Source organism: Pinus tabuliformis, chromosome 7 (assembly GCF_031772625.1).
Source record: "Pinus tabuliformis cultivar Carrire ecotype Pingquan chromosome 7, CPIR1, whole genome shotgun sequence".
Taxonomy (NCBI): domain Eukaryota; kingdom Viridiplantae; phylum Streptophyta; class Pinopsida; order Pinales; family Pinaceae; genus Pinus; species Pinus tabuliformis.
The window spans coordinates 1563845460-1563867433 of NC_142293.1; the positions used below are offsets into that span (position 1 = coordinate 1563845460).

Here is a 21974-nt window from a genome sequence, read left to right on the forward strand (position 1 = left end):
ACAACAAACATTGAAAGCACCGATATAGCTATTATGGATCCCACAAGGCACATGAACACACCAGTTTAGTATGAGTCAAATTAGTTAAGATCTCTAGAGTATTACAATGTTTAAAGCAAAGTTATGTTTTGGTAGAATATGTAATTCCTTAGTGAAGGCTTATTGATTAGAACCATCTTTTAGAATTCACCTAGCTATCTTCATGAAATGTGTTAAGGGAAAGTTCTGTCATCATAATAGTTAGCTCAAATTTGAATGTTTATAATCCTTTAAGCTAGGTCCTTGCATATCTATTTCGCTAAATTTTTTTGGACCTTTGTTATACAATTCAACAACTTTATTATAATAGAAATGATAAATTGTAACTTGTGATCAACAAAAAATACACCAAAAATAAGCATTCATCATTGCATTGCATAACACAACATGGTTAAGTAGTTGCAAATGGTGTTTAATTGACAATCACATAAATTAATTTATCTACGATCACATAATCAAAACCTATAATGTAAGTTCAATTAACTATTGAATGAAAATTATTCGAGGCTAATAGAGAAAATCTTATATGTTGTTCCCTAAAATGTTCCCCTTGACATGAATGCTGCTAGCGTAGCCATTTAATCATATGTGTCATAACTCAATTTAAACATTGTTTAGGAAATGGAAATGATGGTTAGATGTTTTATGTCCCTCTTGGAATTGAATCAAGGTAGAGTCAAACATTAGGGGAAGCATATTAGCACATGAGTTTTACATTGGTTTTGCTATATTTTTCATAGGGCATAGGTTCCTAGTTGCACTAGTATTTAGGGTTCATGGATAATCCTATATAACTTGATATCTTTCACATTCGTATTTAGAAGATCACGTGCACATGAGTTAATAGAGACGAGATGCAATGCTTATTTAATGGTACATGTGTTAGAGATATCTCAAAGTCCCCTTTAGTGGTAGATGACGATGACTTGTGTTCTTGAAGTTGAGCATGTGAGATGGTCTGCTTGATTGAGAGAAAGAGTATGTATATGATATTGCACATTAAAGTTAGGCTTATTCATATTCATTCTTAATCTAGTCATTAAATTTTTAGAAAGATAGTGAACTTAAATAGTCTAGAATTTTTTTCACTTCATTCTTCATTGATGAATATAAAAAATTAACTTAGGATTATTCATATTCATTCTTAATCTAGTCATTTAATTTTTTGAAAAATAATGAACTTAAATAGTTTAGAATGTTTTTTGCTTCATTCTTTATCAATAAATAAAAAATATTTACTTGTATAAAATTAATCACATACAAACTTAATTAATATTATAAATATAAATTTATACTTTATAAATATTTCTTTTATCCTTTATCATATTATTGTTAGATGTACCATTGTTTAATGAATAAACAGAAACCCTTAAATTGATTTTCTATACTAACAATAGACATAAAAAAATTAACTTTGGACATTAACCTCAAAATGAATAAATAACAAGTTATTAAAAAACTTGCAAACAACATAGAAATATCTTAATTTTTTTTATTTACAGTTATTACATTTGACTTAATAAGACATTAAGTTATTTATTTTTCAATTTTTTATCCATTTACTTTTTATGGTCAACCAAGACACTATTTATATATATAAAATAGCCATTTACTTTGAAAATCCAAATTTTAAAAACACACTAGGATTAATAATGATTGAAAAAAAAGTCAATTCCCATATTGAGTTTAGTATTCTTAAATTCTAGAAACAATATATTATTAATAAAGAAATAAAATTTTACTTCCCATATTGATTTTTCATCTAATGAAACGTGATAACATCTAATCATACTATCGTGTATATAGGTGGAGACAAATTGGAGTGGTACACCGTTAAAAAAACGAACTTCATGATAAAATAAAAGAAAACATTCAATTTTTTTAAAGCCTTTCCCAATCATTGTCGCATGAACCCTATGAGCCCACTTTTACCAACATACATCTCGGTATGATACAACAATCAAAAAATGCACAACTATTGAGATTCTCTTACTTCTCACCATGGCATGAAACAAGAACCTAATGATCATATAAATTCACTTAATTCTACCTAACACCATCACACTTAAAGGTTTGAGTGGCTAGAATATGCCTTAATTCAATGCTACAATTAATTAGTTATGATTTGCATTGTTGGGACATTGACACAAATCACTTATGGTAGGGATGTATAACAACCTATAATGAATGGTCTCCTTTGATGGGTTTGTTTGGTATCATCATGTCCCATGTGCTTCTTGTCTATTAAAGGAGTGCTCTTGAATTATGTAACTGGTAGGATGTCTTTCTAGCAATATCAATCAATCGTAGTTAAGGAAACAATGAATGCATATATGTCTTTCTAGCAATATCAATCAATCATAGTTAAGGAAACAATGAATGCATATAGTCCAGAGGTTAAATGAGGGAACAATGAATGCATATAGTCCAAAGGTTAAATGAGAAAGCAAGTGCAAAGAGATGATCATGAAAGAATCAATAGACAAAAGGTGCAAAAAGGAGGGCTGAAATACATTCCTATCCTAAGGATAAAAACACACACTAAAAGACAAAAAGCCAATCAGGAAACGAATTCCCAAGATCAATTCCCATGGGCCCACTTCGCCTTTTCAAAAGTGGGCATTCATTTTTTTTAATAAAAAAACCATAATGTGCTTCATTTTTGCTATTAATTTATTTTAAAATTTTATAGTTACTATATTAAATTAAATATATATAAATAATATATTCATTTTAAAGATATTGTTTTTGCTTAGATAAGAGTGTTTTTTTGGAACTTAAAGGGCCTAAGACCCATAGGCATCTTGTAGGAATGAAAGCCTACCCTTTATAGATCACCAACGGGTTATTCCAGGTGGTGTGGTTTTTCTTAAATAACGGTGGTGGCCTGGTTTTCCTTAAATAAGGATGACAAGTCAGCCTGCATTCACTTATAACACCGAGAGATGTCTTAAATAACGGTGATGAGTCAGCTTGCATTCACTTATAACGTCCAAAGATGACTCGTTGTCCTCACTACTAGTTTGATAATCTGGTTGTCCTCACTACTAGTTTGACAATTGAGTTAAAATAAGTTTCCCACCTTGTAATTTTTTTTTATTATTTTAAAGATGAATAAATAAAGTGTGGTATTTTTTTTAAGATTTAAAGGAATTAGTAATTCGTTGGGATTTTGGATAAAGATAGAAGTTGAAATTTAATTATTTATAAATTTTAGGTTAGGTATAATATCTTACCAAAAATATTTAATAAGGAATATTAGCTTCAAACTTAAAACTGAGACAAATAGAGGTGTTTACTTTTTTAATTAAGATACAAGAAGTTAATGACACTTTAGGGATTTTAAGTTAGGGAGTGTGGAACTTAAGAAGTGTGAAAGTTACCTCCCAATTATTTGAGTAATTGTCCCTCAAGTAGGAAGTGGTATTCCTATTAATATAATTATTAAATCCGTGACACTGTATAAGATCAAATATATCATGATCCTTATACTAATGAGAGAGTCTAGGAAGATAATGAACCTCTTGGCACTGTATAAGATCAAATATATCATGATCCTTATACTAATGAGAGAGCCCATGAAGATAATGAACCTATTTCTGATTGATTGTTTGTAAGATGAATATACTTGCAAACTATGCATTCCTCTCTCTAGGGTGTTTTGTAGAGTGTCTTTATTAGAAATATAATAAAATCTCCTTAAAGATTTTAGGGATAAATATAGTTTTACATCATCTAAAGGTTTTAAATTGTTGAAAATTATAACTTTGGTGTGGATAGAGTTTTATATGACCTAAGAGTTTTGAATTGCTGAGAATTATAACTTTTTATATACGTCTATCATCCATGCATTACTACATGGTTAGATGAAAGCAAATTTTACCTTGATTTACTACTTTTTCTAAAGTAGAGTGATTAGGGTATTTTTAGGAACAAAGTTCCGTTGTCAAAGTGTCCATCAATAAAGAACTACAAATTATAACATAGGTAACTCCTATAAATAAAAAAATTATCTTTTAATTAATAAATCTTTACCAAATTTAGAAAATATTTCATAAAAAATGATTGAGTTAGATCAAAAGTTAAACCATTTAAAAATTTGAACTTTTCTATTTTGCCATAATTGAAATCTAACCCTATAATCTTTGTTAAAATTTTAATTTTTGGTTTTCATGCAACAAGATTTAACTTCCTCACTATTGAAGCCAAATTTTATAATATTAACACATGATATATGTAATTCCATCCATTCAAAAGTACTCTCCCTAGATTTTAAGTTAAAATAATTGTTTTCCTTTTATATTATTTTGAATGGTTATAAAATAACTTAACCTTCAAAGGCTTAGTCTATAATTTATTTTTTCAAAATTCTTATATAAAATTTACTAAAACTCATAAATAAAAATTAACCATAAAATTTTGTTGTTAAAAAATATAACCCATATAAAAATTACAAATAATAATTATATAATAAAACTTTAATTTATTTAATTTTTTTTTATATTTTTAAACTGACACTTTAAATTAATCTTTATTCAAAATCTACTACATTATAAATATATATTATATTATTAAGCCGAGAAGCTTATTTTATATTATATTATTGAGCCGAGAAGCTCATTTTATATAATCCGCTTCAAATAATAAATAATAAAACTGAATCTCTATCCTTTTAATCCCAATTTTTTAGTAATCCATATAATTTTAAAACAAAATCTAATAAAAAATAAACAAAATATAATAATCTTAAGCTTATAGTAAAATGTTAAAATATATTAACCTTGTAAAAGTATTAACATTTTAATAATCCATTTCGGATAATAAATAAATAAAACTGAATCTCCCTCTTTTAGATTCCAAAGGATTTTAATAATCCATGTATCAATAAAACTGAATCTTCTTCCTGAAAATTCCAAAATATAAAATAACGGTAATAAGTTTTTGACACTTTCCCGATCCTTTAATTTTTAAATAAAAACGCCCGGATCCCAATTCCAAAATGCAAATTATTTTATTGAACCACACCGACAAATCCGCACACCGATGCAAGAATAATCGATGGCAGTGGGAGCCTGGGAGAGCGGATTCTAAACCGTCATTAAATAATGTTAATCCACTAATAGCCGTGAAAGCGACTGCTCGGCGTCGCGGTTCCCCAGCTGGCGGCTTGGTCGTACAGTGCAGCACTGCAACGAATAAAAAGACGACACGTGTTATAATTCCGTACGGGTTCTCGCCGTGAAACGGTCGAAGCGACGACAAACGACTGCTCCTCCGACTGACGGCTCTGCCGGCTTTTCCTTCACGTAAATATCAGTTCGACAAACTGTACTACAGGGCCGCACCTCGAGAACCGCAGCGCCGGATGAAATTATTTCCGTCAACTGCCGCTCAGACTTTACCGTCGGAAGTTAGGACGGATCATGTGTTGATCTCGATATCTCGATATTCTGTCCGACACGTCGTTGGCATGAAAGCGGTGCTATATCAGTTGGCGGAAAATGAAGTTAATGCTCGGGTATTAGGGTCTAATTAATTTGAAAGTGAACTGTCTGCTTTTGTTAATCGGTGACAGAGGGCTGGTGCTGCAGCAGGTCTGATAGCTCAGTGTACTGTGTGACGAGATAACAATCGATACAACATGGAGGAGGACTTAGTTTGGCCTTGAATCTAGCGTTTTGGGCAAAATTGATGGAAGAATCAATGCTGGCTGATTGGAAGGATACTCAGAATACTTGGTGAACTTTGGTTTTCTGATTGCCACTCTGTGTATCTGCAGCCATGGCGCCAATCTATGACATTCGCTTTTGGAGAAAACTTAGCGTGTATCTCTTTTTCTTAGTCATGTTTCTTCTCTCATTCGGCCTTCTATCGGCGGGTTCAGATGATGGTAAGTGTACCCATGAGCGAAGCTTTACATTTCTTAGATTGGGTTTCTGTATTGAAAAACCCATCCAGGAAATGGCGATACCTGCGTCTGTGTTGTCATGGGAATACATTATATTTGTATTTTGCAGCGAGTTTTGTATTGGGAATGTAGTTAAGTAGTTCAGATGGTTCCAGGTTTATTTACAATCTCATTTCTACAGGGGCAGCTCTACTGGAAATCAAGAAGTCGTTTCGTGACACTAACAACGAGCTGTACGATTGGATTGATGCCACATCAAATGACCATTGCTCCTGGAGGGGTGTAACATGCGACAATGTCACCTTCGATGTTGTTGCACTGTAAGTTAGCCTATTATTTTTCCATTAGAATTCATGTTATAGGATGAGGCCAGTACAGAGTGCTATACTATTGGAGATAAGAATGTTGGTTATATTATTTCTACACCAGCTTTTTGTGATTCTTGATTCAAGCTCTGCTTCATATGTTTGTATTTGCTCGGATTTGTGCAATGTAGGAACCTTTCTCAACTAAATCTCGGAGGAGAAATTTCACCGGTCATTGGCAATCTGAAAAGTCTAGAATCGATGTATGTGAATCCGGAGGACTGCTGAATATTTGTGTTTAAGCTGGGTTGTCATTTATAAGTTGATTATTACAATGCAGGTTATATGGAGGAGTTCTGTATAATTTTATGGCGTTCTTAGTTGATGATTCATTGTGTTGTGTATGCAGCGACCTCAAAAGAAATGGCCTGTCTGGTCAAATTCCCGACGAGATTGGTGATTGTTCTGCTTTGAAAATCCTGTGAGTTCTTCTTTCACATCTTGCGACGGTATACCGGCTTCGAGTTTCTTTCTTAATGCGCAGTGGACTGGTTCTTTTTGGAAGTCCTCCTTTCAAACGTTTATACGTTAAAACAAAAGTCATAGTCAAATGCAAGTAGATTTAAGCAGATTTGATCATATCACAACACTCAAAACTCTGGTTGAAGGTTACTATGGTACTAGCTTTATAGATAAATGGATCAATGCCAAGTATTATGCTAAAAACAAAAATGTCTTTTAATGAGAATTAGCATGGCCAACCAACCTGCTGTGTGCATCTGAACATTTCTCTATTCAAATCAAATAGTCATTAATCTGATGTGTATTCATAGAATGCCTCGAGTTGATTTCATCTTAAATGTTGCTACAGAGATGTCTCTTATAATGACTTGTATGGAGATATTCCTTTTTCGATATCGAAGTTGAAACAACTTGAACAACTGTAAGTATTGTAGCATCCTGTGGTTGTTAGCTCTTGTAGAGGGTTCTGTTCAGTTTGTAAACGTTGTTGTTTTTTGACCTGTATTAGAAAAGAATGACAGTTTCCTTGACACATTGGCTGAATTTACAGGATCGTGAAGAATAACAAGTTAATGGGACCTATTCCTTCGACATTGTCGCAGATTCCAAACTTGAAGATTATGTAAGTTGGGAGTGCTAGTTTGGATTATATTCTTTTTTCAGTTCTTTACTTGTTGAATTTTTTATAAGATGTGTAAACTCTGGAGTCTGGATAGACCGTCTTTAAATTATATGCTTTTGCACTTTTCTAGGGACTTGGCACAGAATCAATTAAGCGGGGAGATCCCTAGACTCATCTACTGGAATGAAGTTTTACAATATTTGTAAGAGTCTGGATCCCTTTATGATTGTATGGCTATGTTTACTTGTTATGCAAAATGTGTCATTATTTTCTTTGTTAAAGTTTCGGAGGAAATTTTCAAGTTAATCAGTAATGTTAATGCAAACCAAATTTTGGAGCTTCTATCTGAAATTAACACACTTTTATAATTCCCAGGGGGTTGCGCAACAACTTCTTGGTTGGAACACTCTCCCCTGACATGTGTCAGTTAACCGGATTGTGGTACTTGTAAGTCGCTACATGTTTATCTTCTGGAGGAGATGTAGATTTTTTAGAGCATTGATCTTTAAATTGCTGTATCTTGATGTAGCAGTTGCACAGTGCACTACATCAAGGGTTTTGCATACAAGATTATTGGTGACAGCTCAAGTGTTTTTGACATTTAAACATTTTGATTTCTGCCATGCAGTGATGTGCGAAGCAACAACTTGACGGGCACTATTCCTGATAATATTGGAAACTGTACAAGCTTTGAGATTTTGTATGTTCTTCTGATTTTTCCTAAGTTATAGACAGATACACTTTGATGCATGGCTCTTGTGATGGATATTTAAGACTTCTACTGGTGCTGTTATCAGGGACTTGTCATACAATCAACTCACAGGAGGGATCCCCTTCAACATTGGGTTTCTACAAGTGGCTACTCTGTAAGTATAAAAATTTCTAGAGCTAAGGTGCATTCAGTGTCTTGCACCATCACTGATCTATCTTCCGTTACTGTATAAGTATCAGAACTTTTTTGTTAAATAGGGAGGGATATGACATCATGCAGGTTGGCTAAGTATTTAGTTGGTTGCATGGTATGTAACATCCAATAAATCATTAAATTGTTTGCTTTACTTGTCATATCCTAATTGTGAAGTGGTTTGCATAGGTCACTACAAGGAAATAAGTTGACAGGAAGGATTCCAGAAGTGATTGGTCTCATGCAGGCTCTGGCTGTTTTGTAAGTAAAGTGTTTGCTGGACCTCAACTTTTACACAATTTTCTTGCAATCTGATTAAAAGTGTAACTTCTGCCCATAAAATGCATGCAATCTTCGCTCAATTAAACCCAAAATGTTTTTTGGACCTTGTCAATATATTTCTTATGCAGAGTCAGTTCACATACCTTATTTCAGTGATCAATTTTGTGATCTTCATAAAAAATTTGACTATACAATTGTGGTCTATAGTTAAGGGCACTGATACATTAGTATCTTTGTTACAGGGATTTGAGTGATAATCATCTTACTGGAACAATTCCTCCCATCTTAGGCAATTTGACTTACACTGGAAAGCTGTAAGTTGTTGGCATACCTAATGCTTGAATTATACCGACTGGTTCACAGAATTTTGACGATAACTTTCAATAATTTTCAAATTTCAAGAAGCTGATTCTGTTACCCTTGCCTTTGTACTTCTCAGATATTTGCACAGTAATAATCTCACAGGATCCATTCCACCAGAATTGGGGAACATGACAAAGCTGAGCTACTTGTAAGAGCTTTAAATCACATCTTTGTAGTCATGTATACTGTGCAAAAATTAGAAATTGGATTTGAATAATAAGAGAATCCCCATTGGTAGTGACCAGTAGATGAATTTGCAGGCAGCTAAATGACAATCAGCTTACAGGGCAGATTCCACCTGAGCTGGGGAAGTTGGAACAACTGTTCGAATTGTAAGTTTCTGTCTGCATGGTAGAAACATATTCAAATCTGGTTATACAGTACATGTTAATCATTGATTTTTGTGGGTTTTTGCTGCAAGTATTGAACAATACAAGTTTGTATTTTGTTGGGACAGAAACCTTGCTGGAAATCATCTTGAAGGTCCGATTCCAGAGAACATTAGTTCATGCATTGCTCTCAATTACTTGTAAGTGATATAATATTCAAGTCTACTAGAGAAATTGTGGGATATAATCTTTTGGTATTTGTTCAACAATATTGAGGCCGCGTCTTCTCTTGTATTTTGTTGTGTAGCAATGTACATGGCAACCGTTTGAATGGAACTATTCCTTTGGAATTTCGTAAACTTGACAGCCTCACTTATTTGTAAGTGTCTGCAGGCCAACAGCCGTTGTGATTGATTTATATAATATTATGAACCGTTGAATTTATTAAAAGCACAATCAAAGTGATTAACAGTTTTTGTTGTGGCTTTTACAGAAATCTGTCATCCAACAACATCAAGGGAGCAATTCCTGTAGAACTGGGACATATCGTAAATCTAGATACATTGTGCGTTCTTGTTATTTGAGTGTCTTGATTAAGCTTCCTAGACTTCTGTTAAATTTTCATCTAGAAGCATAATTGATTAAGCTTCCTAGACTTCTGTTAAATTTTCATCTAGAAGCATAATTGCTCTAAAGGTAGAATATACATTTTGAATGATGGCTGATCTGATGTGAACATTTAGGGATCTATCTAAAAACTATATTTCTGGACCTATTCCGGGATCTGTTGGGGATTTGGAACATCTTTTAAAATTGTAAGCTTCACATGTAGATTTTTTGTTTGTTTGTTTGTTTTATTAATTTATTAAAAAAACCATGTTTCTATGGGTAAATGTTATATTAATCCTTCTGATCTCGATTGATTGGATTGTGAATTCAAGGAACTTGAGTGGAAATAAACTGAGTGGTTTTATCCCAGCGGAATTTGGAAACCTGAGAAGCATCGGTGATATGTAAGTCCTGTATTTGATTTTGTGTAGCCTGCAAACGTGTGCTATAGTTGTGTTTCTTCCACATCACTAATTACTGTACCCTTTGCCACTTTAACAAAACAGTAACATGGTGTGATATCTCTTCAATGCAGAGACCTTTCTGCTAACCGATTATCAGGTCTCATTCCTCAAGAACTTGGACAGCTACAGAATTTGGTCTCACTGTAAGTTCCTTGGGATGATCTATAAAATACAATTTATTTAATAGGTTCACAGTTATTCTGAAAATAACTCTGGAGTTGGATCATATACAGGATATTGAATAACAATAGTTTATCAGGGGAGGTGCCATACCAGTTGACCAACTGTTTCAGCCTTACTACACTGTAAGAATTCCTCTGAATTCCACCCCCTATTCTAAGATAATTCCGTTGTGAATTACAAAGGAAATATTATTCATATTTCTAATACTTGGACTAATTGATACTAGAAATGATTTCATTTGTTTCACAGAAATCTCTCCTACAACAATTTGTCTGGCAATATTCCTGTCATAAAGAACTTTACAAGATTTACCCCAGAAAGGTGTAGATATAATGTAAACATTTATTTCTGGATTAAATTCAGTATTATTTATAGATATTAGTGGATTTGTGCATTTTATGACAGGATTGATTATTGCATCAACTTTTTAGGAAATCCAGGTCTCTGTGGCAATTGGATTGGATCACTTTGTGGGATATACTCCAGACAATCAAAAGGTGAAAACAGAAATAAATTTTAGATTCCATAGATTAGTTATGTTTTGTGATTAAATTTTCTGTGAAATTATATTTATAAGAGTATTAAGTTGATTTTGAAAATGGACAGCTTAAGTCTCAACACCAGCTATTGTTTGCATCTCGTTGGGTTCAGTTTTATTAGTATGTATGATCATTATAGCTCTCTACCGTTCAAATCAGCCTAAGCCATTTACTAAAGGGGATGCGAACAAAATGGGTCAAGGTATTATTTCTCTGGATCATATCATGGATTTAAGAATTATATCAACATCAATATGTGTCCCTTGTTTAAAAAATGCTTTGATGTCCTGACCAGGTTCTCCAAGGTTAGTAATATTGCACATGGACATGGCCCTTCTCATGTATGATGACATAATGCGATTGACAGAAAATTTGAATGAGAAATATATAATTGGTTATGGGGCTACGAGCACAGTTTATAAATGTATTCTCAAGAATTGCAAGACAATTGCTATTAAAAGACTATACACACACCATCCACAAAGTTTGCGGGAATTCGAAACTGAGTTAGAGACTGTTGGAAGCATTAAGCATCGGAATCTTGTGAGTTTGCATGGTTATTCCCTTTCTCCACATGGCAATTTGTTGTTCTACGACTACATGGTGAATGGAAGTCTGTTTGACATCTTACATGGTGAGTGAAATGGATGGCAAAAACTATCAAAAAATTTACATGTATAATGGTCATATATAGGTTTTAACAGAAAAGATTGTAACCAGCCTTTCATATATAGTGAATGTTTGCTAATGGCTATAGTGAATGTTTGCTAATGGCCAACTTAGAGAATCTAAGCAGTGCATCTTGTATGTAGGATCTTCGAAGAAGATTAAGATAGACTGGAACACGCGTCTGAGGATTGCTTTAGGAGCTGCACAAGGTCTAGCATATCTCCATCATGACTGCAACCCACGTATTATTCACAGAGATGTTAAAACTTCCAACATTCTCTTAGATGACAATTTTGAAGCACATTTGTCAGACTTTGGCATTGCCAAGTGTATCCCTTCTGCTAAAACCCACACCTCTACCTATGTTATGGGTACTATTGGTTATATTGACCCTGAATATGCAAGGACGTCTAGGCTTAACGAGAAGTCTGATGTGTACAGCTACGGCATTGTTCTTTTAGAGCTCCTCACAGGGAGGAAAGCTGTGGATAACGACTCTAATTTGCTTCAGCTGGTAAGATGATAATGACTCTGAATTTGCTCAAGTTGAGATCGCCTTTTTGTCAATTGTGAAGGTTGTTCGTCTTGAATTTGCTCCAGTTGGGATTGTCGTTTTGTAAATTGTGAAGATTTTTTGTCTTGAGATATTGCATGGACCAAGAAAATAAAGAAATAACCTTGGTTTTTTTGACATGGGCATTTGAATGCAGATTCTATCAAAAGCAGACAACAATACAGTAATGGAAACTGTAGACCAAGAAGTAGCAGCAACCTGCACAGATCTTGGGGTTGTAAGAAAGATCTTCCAGCTGGCACTGCTATGCACAAAGAGACAGCCTTCTGACCGTCCCACCATGCATGAGGTTACCAGAGTTTTACAGTCTTTAGTACCAGCTTCTAAACAAGCTCCAGGTATCAGAGTAAACCAACCAGCCCCCAGCAACACCTACAGAAGATATTTGGACGAGTATGTGGAAGGCAATCACAAAGATGTTACAGGAAGCACAAGCAGCACTTCTGATGGACATTTGTTTGTGAGATTTGGTGAGGTTATTTCACAGAACACAGTTTGATTATTATGAAGGCTTGAACAAACTTCAGATGGAGCTCACAATCAAAAGTGTATCCAATTTTTCAGTCTGCCATATTGTTGCCAGTGGACAATAATGCTAGCCTCTTACTACATCAAAAGCTCAAATTTTGCGATTTTGTTTTATGGAGCAGAGTCCGCTACAGAAGTCTGAGCTTGGTAAAGCAAATGAGAGTGTCCAGTGTTATGAGCAAAGGCTTTGTGCATGGTTTTGCAGAGAGGCCAGTTAGAATCTCTGTAATATTTTTGTTGCTCCAGTGGTTGCCTAATTGAAGTTTGTCAACCTATATATATCACATTCAATAGGATATTGTGTAGTACCCAAACAGGAACTTCTTAATATTGCTGCTGCTTTAAGGGTGGGCAACATTGTTGAAAGAAGATATAGACCATGTTACAAAGACAATACTGAGCAGCTTCTGTTGTCCCTCAACCCCCAGATACAAAGGTCTGATATGGTTTAAAATGGAATCCTCTTTCTTTGATAGACTGACGGCATTATATACATTTACATTTAAACTGTTAATGGTGGATATATGTGTACATGCAAAATATTGTATGTTTCTTTATTAAATATATCTACTTGAATGTAGTGTTTCTTTATTAAATATATGTACTTGAATGTAGATTTCCTTGCAAGAAGCGAGTTTTGTTTTCGTCTTCCTTGTTTTCCTTTCCCCTTTTTATTTGATGATTTTTCCCCTCCCAAGCTTTGGGGTCGAAATAATCTCTATAGGCAAAACCATGTGCTCTAGTCTGCTCTCGACAATCATCAGGCAACTATGCTCTCAAAGCCGTTTTGGACCTGCCGTTTAATCTCTATAGGCAAAAACCATGTTCTCAAGTCTGGTCTCGACAGTCATCAGGCAGTTATATATGTCCACATTATTATCATATTTCTCCACAATTATAGATAGAATAGATATATTGATTCCTTAGCTGTAGTGGTAAGAACAACTACTAGTTGTTTCCGTAAGCTCTCTACTACTACTTGCCTGTAAACTTTCTCCTACTTGCATTTATAGTCCAACTACTAGCCAGTAACTAAGTCATGGGGGCACCTTAATAGACTTATTAGTTCATGCATTAATAGGTTCCATGTAGTACAACACTAGATACTACTTGTGTTACATGGAACTTCTTAATGCATGAACTCTCCCCATTAAGACTAAGATATAGGGGTCTCAAAGCCGTTCTGGACCTGCCGTTTAAGAGACAATCTATGCATATTCTGGCTTGTTAGATTAAATCACCGACAAGATACAATGGAAGATCCTCTGTATTTTTTAAGGTCAATTGTCCACCAGGTGAAATTTAAATATGGCAATACTTTGTGTATCATCTGTACTTTATTAGGTGTTCATCTTGAACTATTTGCGTGCGAGGGATGGGGGGTGGATTGGATTGACACCGACAGCAGATGGGCAGGCTTGCACATGTTGTTGTCCTGTGAAAAATGAATAGGATTGTTTTATTGCCCTGTGAAAAATGAATAGGCCATCCAGCAAATGACTGTTTTATTGTGCTGTGAAAAATGGATAGGCCATCCAGCAAATGGCTGTTTTATCTTTGTTTTCAAACGTCTGGCAGCTAGGTGTTGTCCTGTGAAAAATGAATAGGCTATCCACCTGATATCAAATATCTGGCAGCCGCAGCTGTTCTGCCAAGGCAACTGACAATTCTTTATAAAAATCACTTAATTATAGGATAAATCAATACAGGGGTTTTGCCAACATTACAAATAATAATACCAGGCACGGTACAATAATGCTGCCCAACTTATTCTGGAACGATCAGAGATACTTGTGGTCTTAGTGCTGGGTGCAAAACCCGTGACTCATTCAAGGCTGCTGTGTTCATTGTAGCAGTTAGTACGTACTCTGGTGCAATTAATTGAAGAGAACATGTTCTCTGGGTCATTGAATAATTGTACTGTGGCCTGTCAGGTTCTTATAAATATCGATCCATGAGGATCCCGTCCAGCCTTGAAGTCACGCCAATTTATGGTGGTTGTTGATTACACGTCTCTTCAATTAATAGGCTATACACAACCAACAGAAATGGAACATTCTCTTGTGTATTGCGGTACCCCTAATCCTATATTCTTCACCACAAGAAACCTGGATAAGAGCTTCTACTTTTGAGATTTTGTCCATGGTGAAGGCGGGGTGGGCAGGCCTAGTCATGTGGTGATGGCTACTGTTAATAGTCCCATTAATGGTCACAGTACTCCGCCCCTGTACTTTTACAACCAGAGTGTACTCGGTACGTGCTCAGACGCGGGACCCGTCTGGTCACACTCTTGTCATAGAATTGTGTGAAGGACTGAATGTATCAGGGCATATCTCTTGTCACGCTTCCACTAACATGTCATGTTTTGATGACATTTTGAGCTGGTAAGACATTAAATCTCTGTGATGTTTATAATGAGCGGAAATTTTACTTATTATTAACAATTACGTTATAATACGTGGAGGATTAAAGATATTTTGCAGTATGTTTACAATGGCATTACAATACGTGGAGGATAAAAGATATTTTACACGATGTTTGACCACTGGGACTGAGGGTTGATCAATAGCTGTTATGGCTGGTAGATGTTAATAAATTTAATTGGAGTCTATAATAATAATTAGAGAATTAAATTTTAACATTCCCATTACAATGCAAAGGGCTAATTTTAGATATTTATAAGATGCTTGATTAGGGAGAGGATCAGCAAGGATTGTTGGGTTTATAAATGGGATCAGGGTGTTTATAAACATGTATGTAAAAATGTATGGGATAATATCAGGGAGAGTAATTTAGTTTGAGTGCGCTTAATGGTTAAGAGCTTGTTTTTCTTTTTAAGAGGTCATAGACTCGAAATGGGAAGGGGTAGAGGAAATGGGTAGAGTATGTATGTCTTCTTAGACTTAGTCAGTGAATCAGATCACTGCGTGGAGGTGGGTCCTTTGTCCCACAAACAAAAGGATCTCATACACCAATTTAAAGGAATCTCATACACCAATTTAGTGTTTGGGTTGGCAGTGATTTTAAAATTAGATAATAAAAAAATTTTAAAATTATAATAATATTAAATTTATTATTGATTAGATTAAGTAAAAAATTAAAACACCAATTTAGTCAAATTAGATAATAGAAAAAATTTAAAATTATAATAATATTAAATTTATTATTGATTAGATCAAGTAAAAAGTTAAAACACCAATTTAGTCTTTGGCATGAACGTGGCTTTAAAATTGGATAAGAGAAAAAAATTAGAATTATAATAATATTAATTTATTATTGATTAACGTGGCTTTAAAATTGGATAAGAGAAAAAAATTAGAATTATAATAATATTAATTTATTATTGATTAGATTAAATAAAATTGGATATGAGAAAAAATTTAGAATTATAATAATATTAATTTATTATTGATATTAAATAAAAGATTAAAAATAATGTCAGATTATATTGTGTAACTTTAAAATTAAATAATATAAAAAATTTAGAATCATAATAATATTAAATTTATTGTTGATTAGATTAGGTAAAAGATTAAAAGTAATGTCAGGTTATATTGTGTAGCAGCATTTTATTATTATTATTATAGAGTTTTCTTATAAAAATATATAAATTAATTTTAACTTTAAAAACAATTTAATAATTTTAAAAATCATCGAAATTTATGAACAAAATGCTAATCTGATACAAGGTACTTTAAAATTAAATAATATAAAAAATTTAGAATCATAATAATATTAAATTTATTGTTGATTAGATTAGGTAAAAGATTAAAAGTAATGTCAGGTTATATTGTGTAGCAGCATTTTATTATTATTATTATAGAGTTTTCTTATAAAAATATATAAATTAATTTTAACTTTATAAACAATTTAATATTTTTAAAAATCATCGAAATTTATGAACAAAATGCTAATCTGATACAAGGTACTGCCCAAGCAAGTATTAACACATGCTGTGAAACGTAATTAGAACTTAGCTTAAACAGGTACTAGGTAATTTTCAGTAAGATAATTATAACCATATTTTCATTTTTTCACATTAATTATTTGTTAATTTGGTATATTATTATCAGTGTATCTTATAAGATGGTAGGGATTAATAGAAGTTTTCTTTATTTTACATTAATTCTCTGTTATTGCAGTGATTTTTTATTAGTTTCTTTGAGGATGAAGGGTGTTATTGCAATGTATTTTTACGAGTTTCTTTCAGGATGCAGGGTTTGTAGTTGTTTGCCGACTAAATAAAAATATTTTTTATTATGTTAGTTTAAATATTTTTTATTATGTTAGTTTAAATTTTTAGAAAAATATTTAAATTATGTTTTATATATATTAATCAGAATCATCTTTAATTGGTTGTTATTCTAATTGTTTGGCAACTATTTTTAAATATTTTTTAGTTTAAATTTTTACAAAAATATTTAAATTATCTTTTATATTTCATATACTAATTAATTTATAAAATTATATTATATATAGCTATGTGGATAGACATCAATTTATAGTAGGCATTATGACAACTAATAATACATCTCATATTGTCAATGTTAATATTTTTTTTTATTTATTATAAAAATAAACTAAATTATAATTCTATTTTAAATAATTCTTCATACCAACATAAATCTAAAAGTAGATAGATCAAATGCTTCAAGCTGCAAATCTCTTTCTGAATAAAGGCCCACCTAGAAAGATTTGATTTTTCTCAACACTAATCCAAAGTTGAGATGGATCTATGGTGGTTCTTCATACTATATCTATATTTATATAAATTTAGCATCTTTATATATAAAAATATTCCTATGTTATTAAAATTTCAATAATGCATATTGTATATGTTTTTTGACATGTTCTATAACTTTTATAATTTAATTTTTTAAAATGATATATATAATTTGAGTATATAAAAATATTTTTTGTATTTTTTTGTGTTATCTTTATGTATGGATTTAATTAAGTTTAAGCATGAACTTTTGAAATATAAATTAGATGGCTGGTAAACATTGATAGGCATCAATCCATAGACACATCACTTAAAAAAAAAAACCTAGACATAGTATTTGTATTATATAATTTTGCATATCGTTTACAACAAATACATTAAGCATTACAAGGCTAATTCATCAAATTTTTCCAATTGTTTTCTCCTTTTTAATGCGAATATATGATTTTCTTCAGGAGAATATAGCTGATCAACAAAAGGAGGGGTTTTGTAGATGAAGTACAAAACTACCCTAACCAAACACCAAAATTTACAACACATAACACTGATAGGTAACTTTTTTTTAATAGAATTCATCTGACATTAGGGAATCATAACATTACTGATTTGACCATTAATCTTTAATTCACCTATTTTCAATTTACACTGCTTGTTACCATACTTGTATGCTTCTTTGTTGAAGTCTCTTAAGACATGGAAATATGCTTTGAATGAGATGTTATTTTTTGCAATTTTCTTGATTCTTTTCATGATTCTTTCCATGGATTTATCTTTTGGGAGGGAGCTTTTGACTAGATGTTGTAGGATTAGGAGAGTATGTCCACCTGATGTTCTTTGGCTAGCAAAAATCCTTAGTAGAGACCATATATTTGCCTAACAAAAGTCCTTGGTAGAGACCATATATTTATGCTTGATTATTTGTCATATGACCAAGGCTTCACTTTGGCTAGCAAAAAATCGTTAGTAGAGACCATAAATTTTCCTAACAAAAGTCCCTGGTGGAGACCATATATTTATGCTTGATTATCTGTCATATGACCAAGACCACATGAGTGCCTGAAGACTTTGTCCTCCCCAGTCCCATAGAGTACTCCTCCCCTCTTGCCACCCCTATCAATCCATAGATACTTACTCATGATATATCTCACATTACCAAGATTTTAAAAATTATATATATATACAAGGAGATAAACATAAAAACATTTAAAAATACATAACAAGAAAAACATAGTAAAACGTCAAGAAGTAATAAAATTTCAATGACAAATAAAAACTGAATGAAAAATATGCTATGACCTTTAAGAAAAACTAAACTTTTTACTAGCACAATACCATGTCCTAGTCTATTCTAGAGCTATTACTATAATGTTAACAAGTATATTACTTTACAAATCGATGCAAAAATAAATAAACATAACAAAACATGTCTAAAAATATTAAAAAATGGGACTTGAGGGGCACCTTCTACTTCTTGTTCATGAGTGATCGCCCAAGTAGATTCATCTTATCCTTACTCGATGCCTCGTTGTCTTAAAGGAACAACTTCTTTTGCAATCACTCCTTTGACCTTAACATAAAGAATGAAGGGGGATTTCTATTGACCCTGAAAACTATAGGAGGCAAAGTTATAGTATCATTAGGTAAAATATAGCCAAGTGTTCCACTACCCTAACCACTCGAGAACGAGGGAACATGATGTTTCTTTGAGCTTGTACTGCGTTTTCCATTGCAAGTGCATGGAGATCATTATTTCTGCCATGCTTCTAGCTATCTCTCTCCCCTCTCTATTTGCTACAACACATGCTAATATTCTTTCCATCTACTTTTCTCAGTAATATTCACCATGAAATTTTGCACCTTAAGAACATCTCTTACAAAATGTTTCATTCCTCCTTTTACCAATACTAACTCAAAGATCCCAACAATTACTAGCATAATGATAATGAGCTACACTTCCACTTTCCTTAGGAAAATGCACACCATAGTTGGTAAAGGACCAAGTAAACTTATAGTGGAAAAATCTTACACATGACACACATGAAACCAACCACAACACCAAAACCAAATCATGACACATGAACCAAACCACAACTTAGAAATTATTAAGCCACAACCCAAGAAATAAACCAAAGTATAACCTACTTTGGATTTTCCTCTTAGTTGAACTTGGAAACCAAACTAAAGAATGGGCACATTATGATCCAAACCATAAAGTCTTCATCACGCCACCTATAATTTCATAATTTAGTCAACAAACAATTAACACTAAGAAGTATGGGATTTAATTCCCTTGTCAGTGCCACATGCATGTGTTTGCACCTTCTAGCGGCAAACCCTTGAAATTTGAATGGGTGATGTCGTGGTATAACTTTGATTAAAGTAGATCCTTTGCTATTAGCTAAATATCCTTCCTCCTTGGAGTCTCGGTGATCCATAGTTTTGTTTTAATTCCTTAAACACATTGGAAAACTCATTTCCTTAAACACTTTGTTGATATATTTGGTTAAGTCCAAGGACCTTTGCATGAATATGGCCAATCCAATATTTTGAGGCGGACCCTTGAAATTTCAATGGGTGATGTCATGGTATACCTTTGATTATTACACTGACAGGTGTTCTTGGTTGAGGTTTTTCCTCACGACATTGTTGAAGATTTTTTGTCCTCAATAGGTGCCCCTTTTATCTTTATCCACACGGAAATAATGAACATGTTGTCTTCTCTTACTTATCCAACAATGATTTCATTCAATAGAATTGAATGGTAATCCAATTTCCCATAGCTACTTTATTCAATACAGTTGAATCCTAATTCAATTTATTGCAACCAACACATATTCGGGCTATAGGATCTAATTTTTCTATACAATCAGTGTATTGAATCGTAATCCATTTTATCGCAGGTAGTGCATACTTCAACTATACAATCCAATATTTCCACAATTAGATCGCAATTTGATTCAAAAGTGTAATTGATAATTTACTCCTCTATTGAGTTGGTGGAGATATTCTCCATGTATCCTCTCAATCTTGTTCCATAAATTCTTCTCATTCCCAAAACTGAAATTTCTATTTGCAGACATTATTGGTTCCCCACTGCTATTGTTGTTGCTTCCTACCACTACTGGTGTTTTTCCCTGCAAAGCTGATGTAACCTAGGGTACAGGTGCTTCCTCACTACCCTGTACACATATACTATCATACACATTTGCCTATTCAATCATCTAAATTTACACTGAAAATAATTATTAGTGAATGGTTTAAATGTTGGATTGCTATTCAATTTTTTGAATATACATAATCAAAGGAGAAGATCCACCTTCGAGCTGGTAGTCTGAGATGTCATACTTTCCATTCAGGCTCTAGGCATACAATGTCTTCGCCTGGCCTAGTGCCACTTGTATTTCCTTTTCCCAACACTGGTCTTGCTTCTTTATTTCAAACATTCGTGTGACGCCCTATAATACCTGAAACCAACACAACTCCACATTTGTTGTATAATGTTTTGAGATTGCAAAGTTTGATTCGAAGGGCGTCATTGGAATCCTCCGAGGCCCATTTGAATTCTTTTATTTGTAGCCACGACTATAATATAATTCAAAAAAACTATAATATAAAAATTACATCCAAGACATTCACTGACACATGATAAAAAAATTATATATATATACATATATATTTATGCTTAATTTCCATCAATATAAGATGTAAAAGGTATTCGAAGACACAAAAATACCAAAATGCAAAGTTTTAGTTTGTTGGAAGCCAAAGGTACATATATTTATAGATTTAAAGAGAGAAATTAACAATGGATAAGGAAATCCATAGATTCAGGTTGATGATTGAAGACAAACAAGATTCACGAGTTCAATGATGGTCTGCCTCTTTCAAATGCCTATAGTATTTTTGGTTCTCTCCCTGACATATAAATATAACTAGCTATGCAAAAAATGACTGTCACCTTCACTTGTCCAGGTCGAGATTGACCTTGCAACCTTATTCCTAAACATGAGAAGGAACATGAGCACTCAAATTTTTGTAGCACTTTGCGAGTGGCTGCATGGCTTGAACCTGCATCTTAAGTGCCACAATGTATTTTTTGGTCTCTTTTGAGAAAATGGGCGTGTCCAACCGCTGACGTCCTGGGATGAGCAACCTCAGGATTTACATACATCAAGCCTGATGCCTCCTTCCTCATTATGAACCTCTGGATTTACATACATCAAGCCTGATGCCTCCTTCCTCATTATGTGATTGCAAATCGTATAAGTCATATGAACATATATTCGTAATGATATAACATACTTTTGGTTTACTGGACAAAAAAGAAAGCGAGTTAGTTGGTACGAAGAGTCAGTAACAAAATAACATGCAATTGAAATTTCCTCATGCAATCCAAGTTAAAATCACACTT

At 33.1% G+C, this 21974-nt stretch overlaps 1 protein-coding gene across 1 annotated transcript; it reads left to right on the forward strand.

Moving 5' to 3' along the window:
* Positions 1–5556: 5556 nt before the first annotated feature.
* On the forward strand, positions 5557–13380 carry LOC149254020 (uncharacterized). Its single transcript, XM_089460048.1, is given in 27 exon segments — positions 5557–5929; positions 6129–6267; positions 6444–6515; positions 6662–6733; positions 7124–7195; positions 7325–7396; positions 7527–7598; positions 7772–7843; positions 8025–8096; positions 8194–8262; positions 8490–8561; positions 8825–8896; positions 9022–9093; positions 9206–9277; positions 9403–9474; positions 9582–9653; positions 9768–9839; positions 10018–10089; positions 10216–10287; positions 10419–10490; positions 10581–10652; positions 10780–10851; positions 10936–11027; positions 11137–11271; positions 11365–11703; positions 11882–12252; positions 12449–13380. Coding segments are annotated over 27 exon segments (2985 nt in total). The 5' UTR covers positions 5557–5820; the 3' UTR covers positions 12812–13380.
* Positions 13381–21974: the final 8594 nt, after the last annotated feature.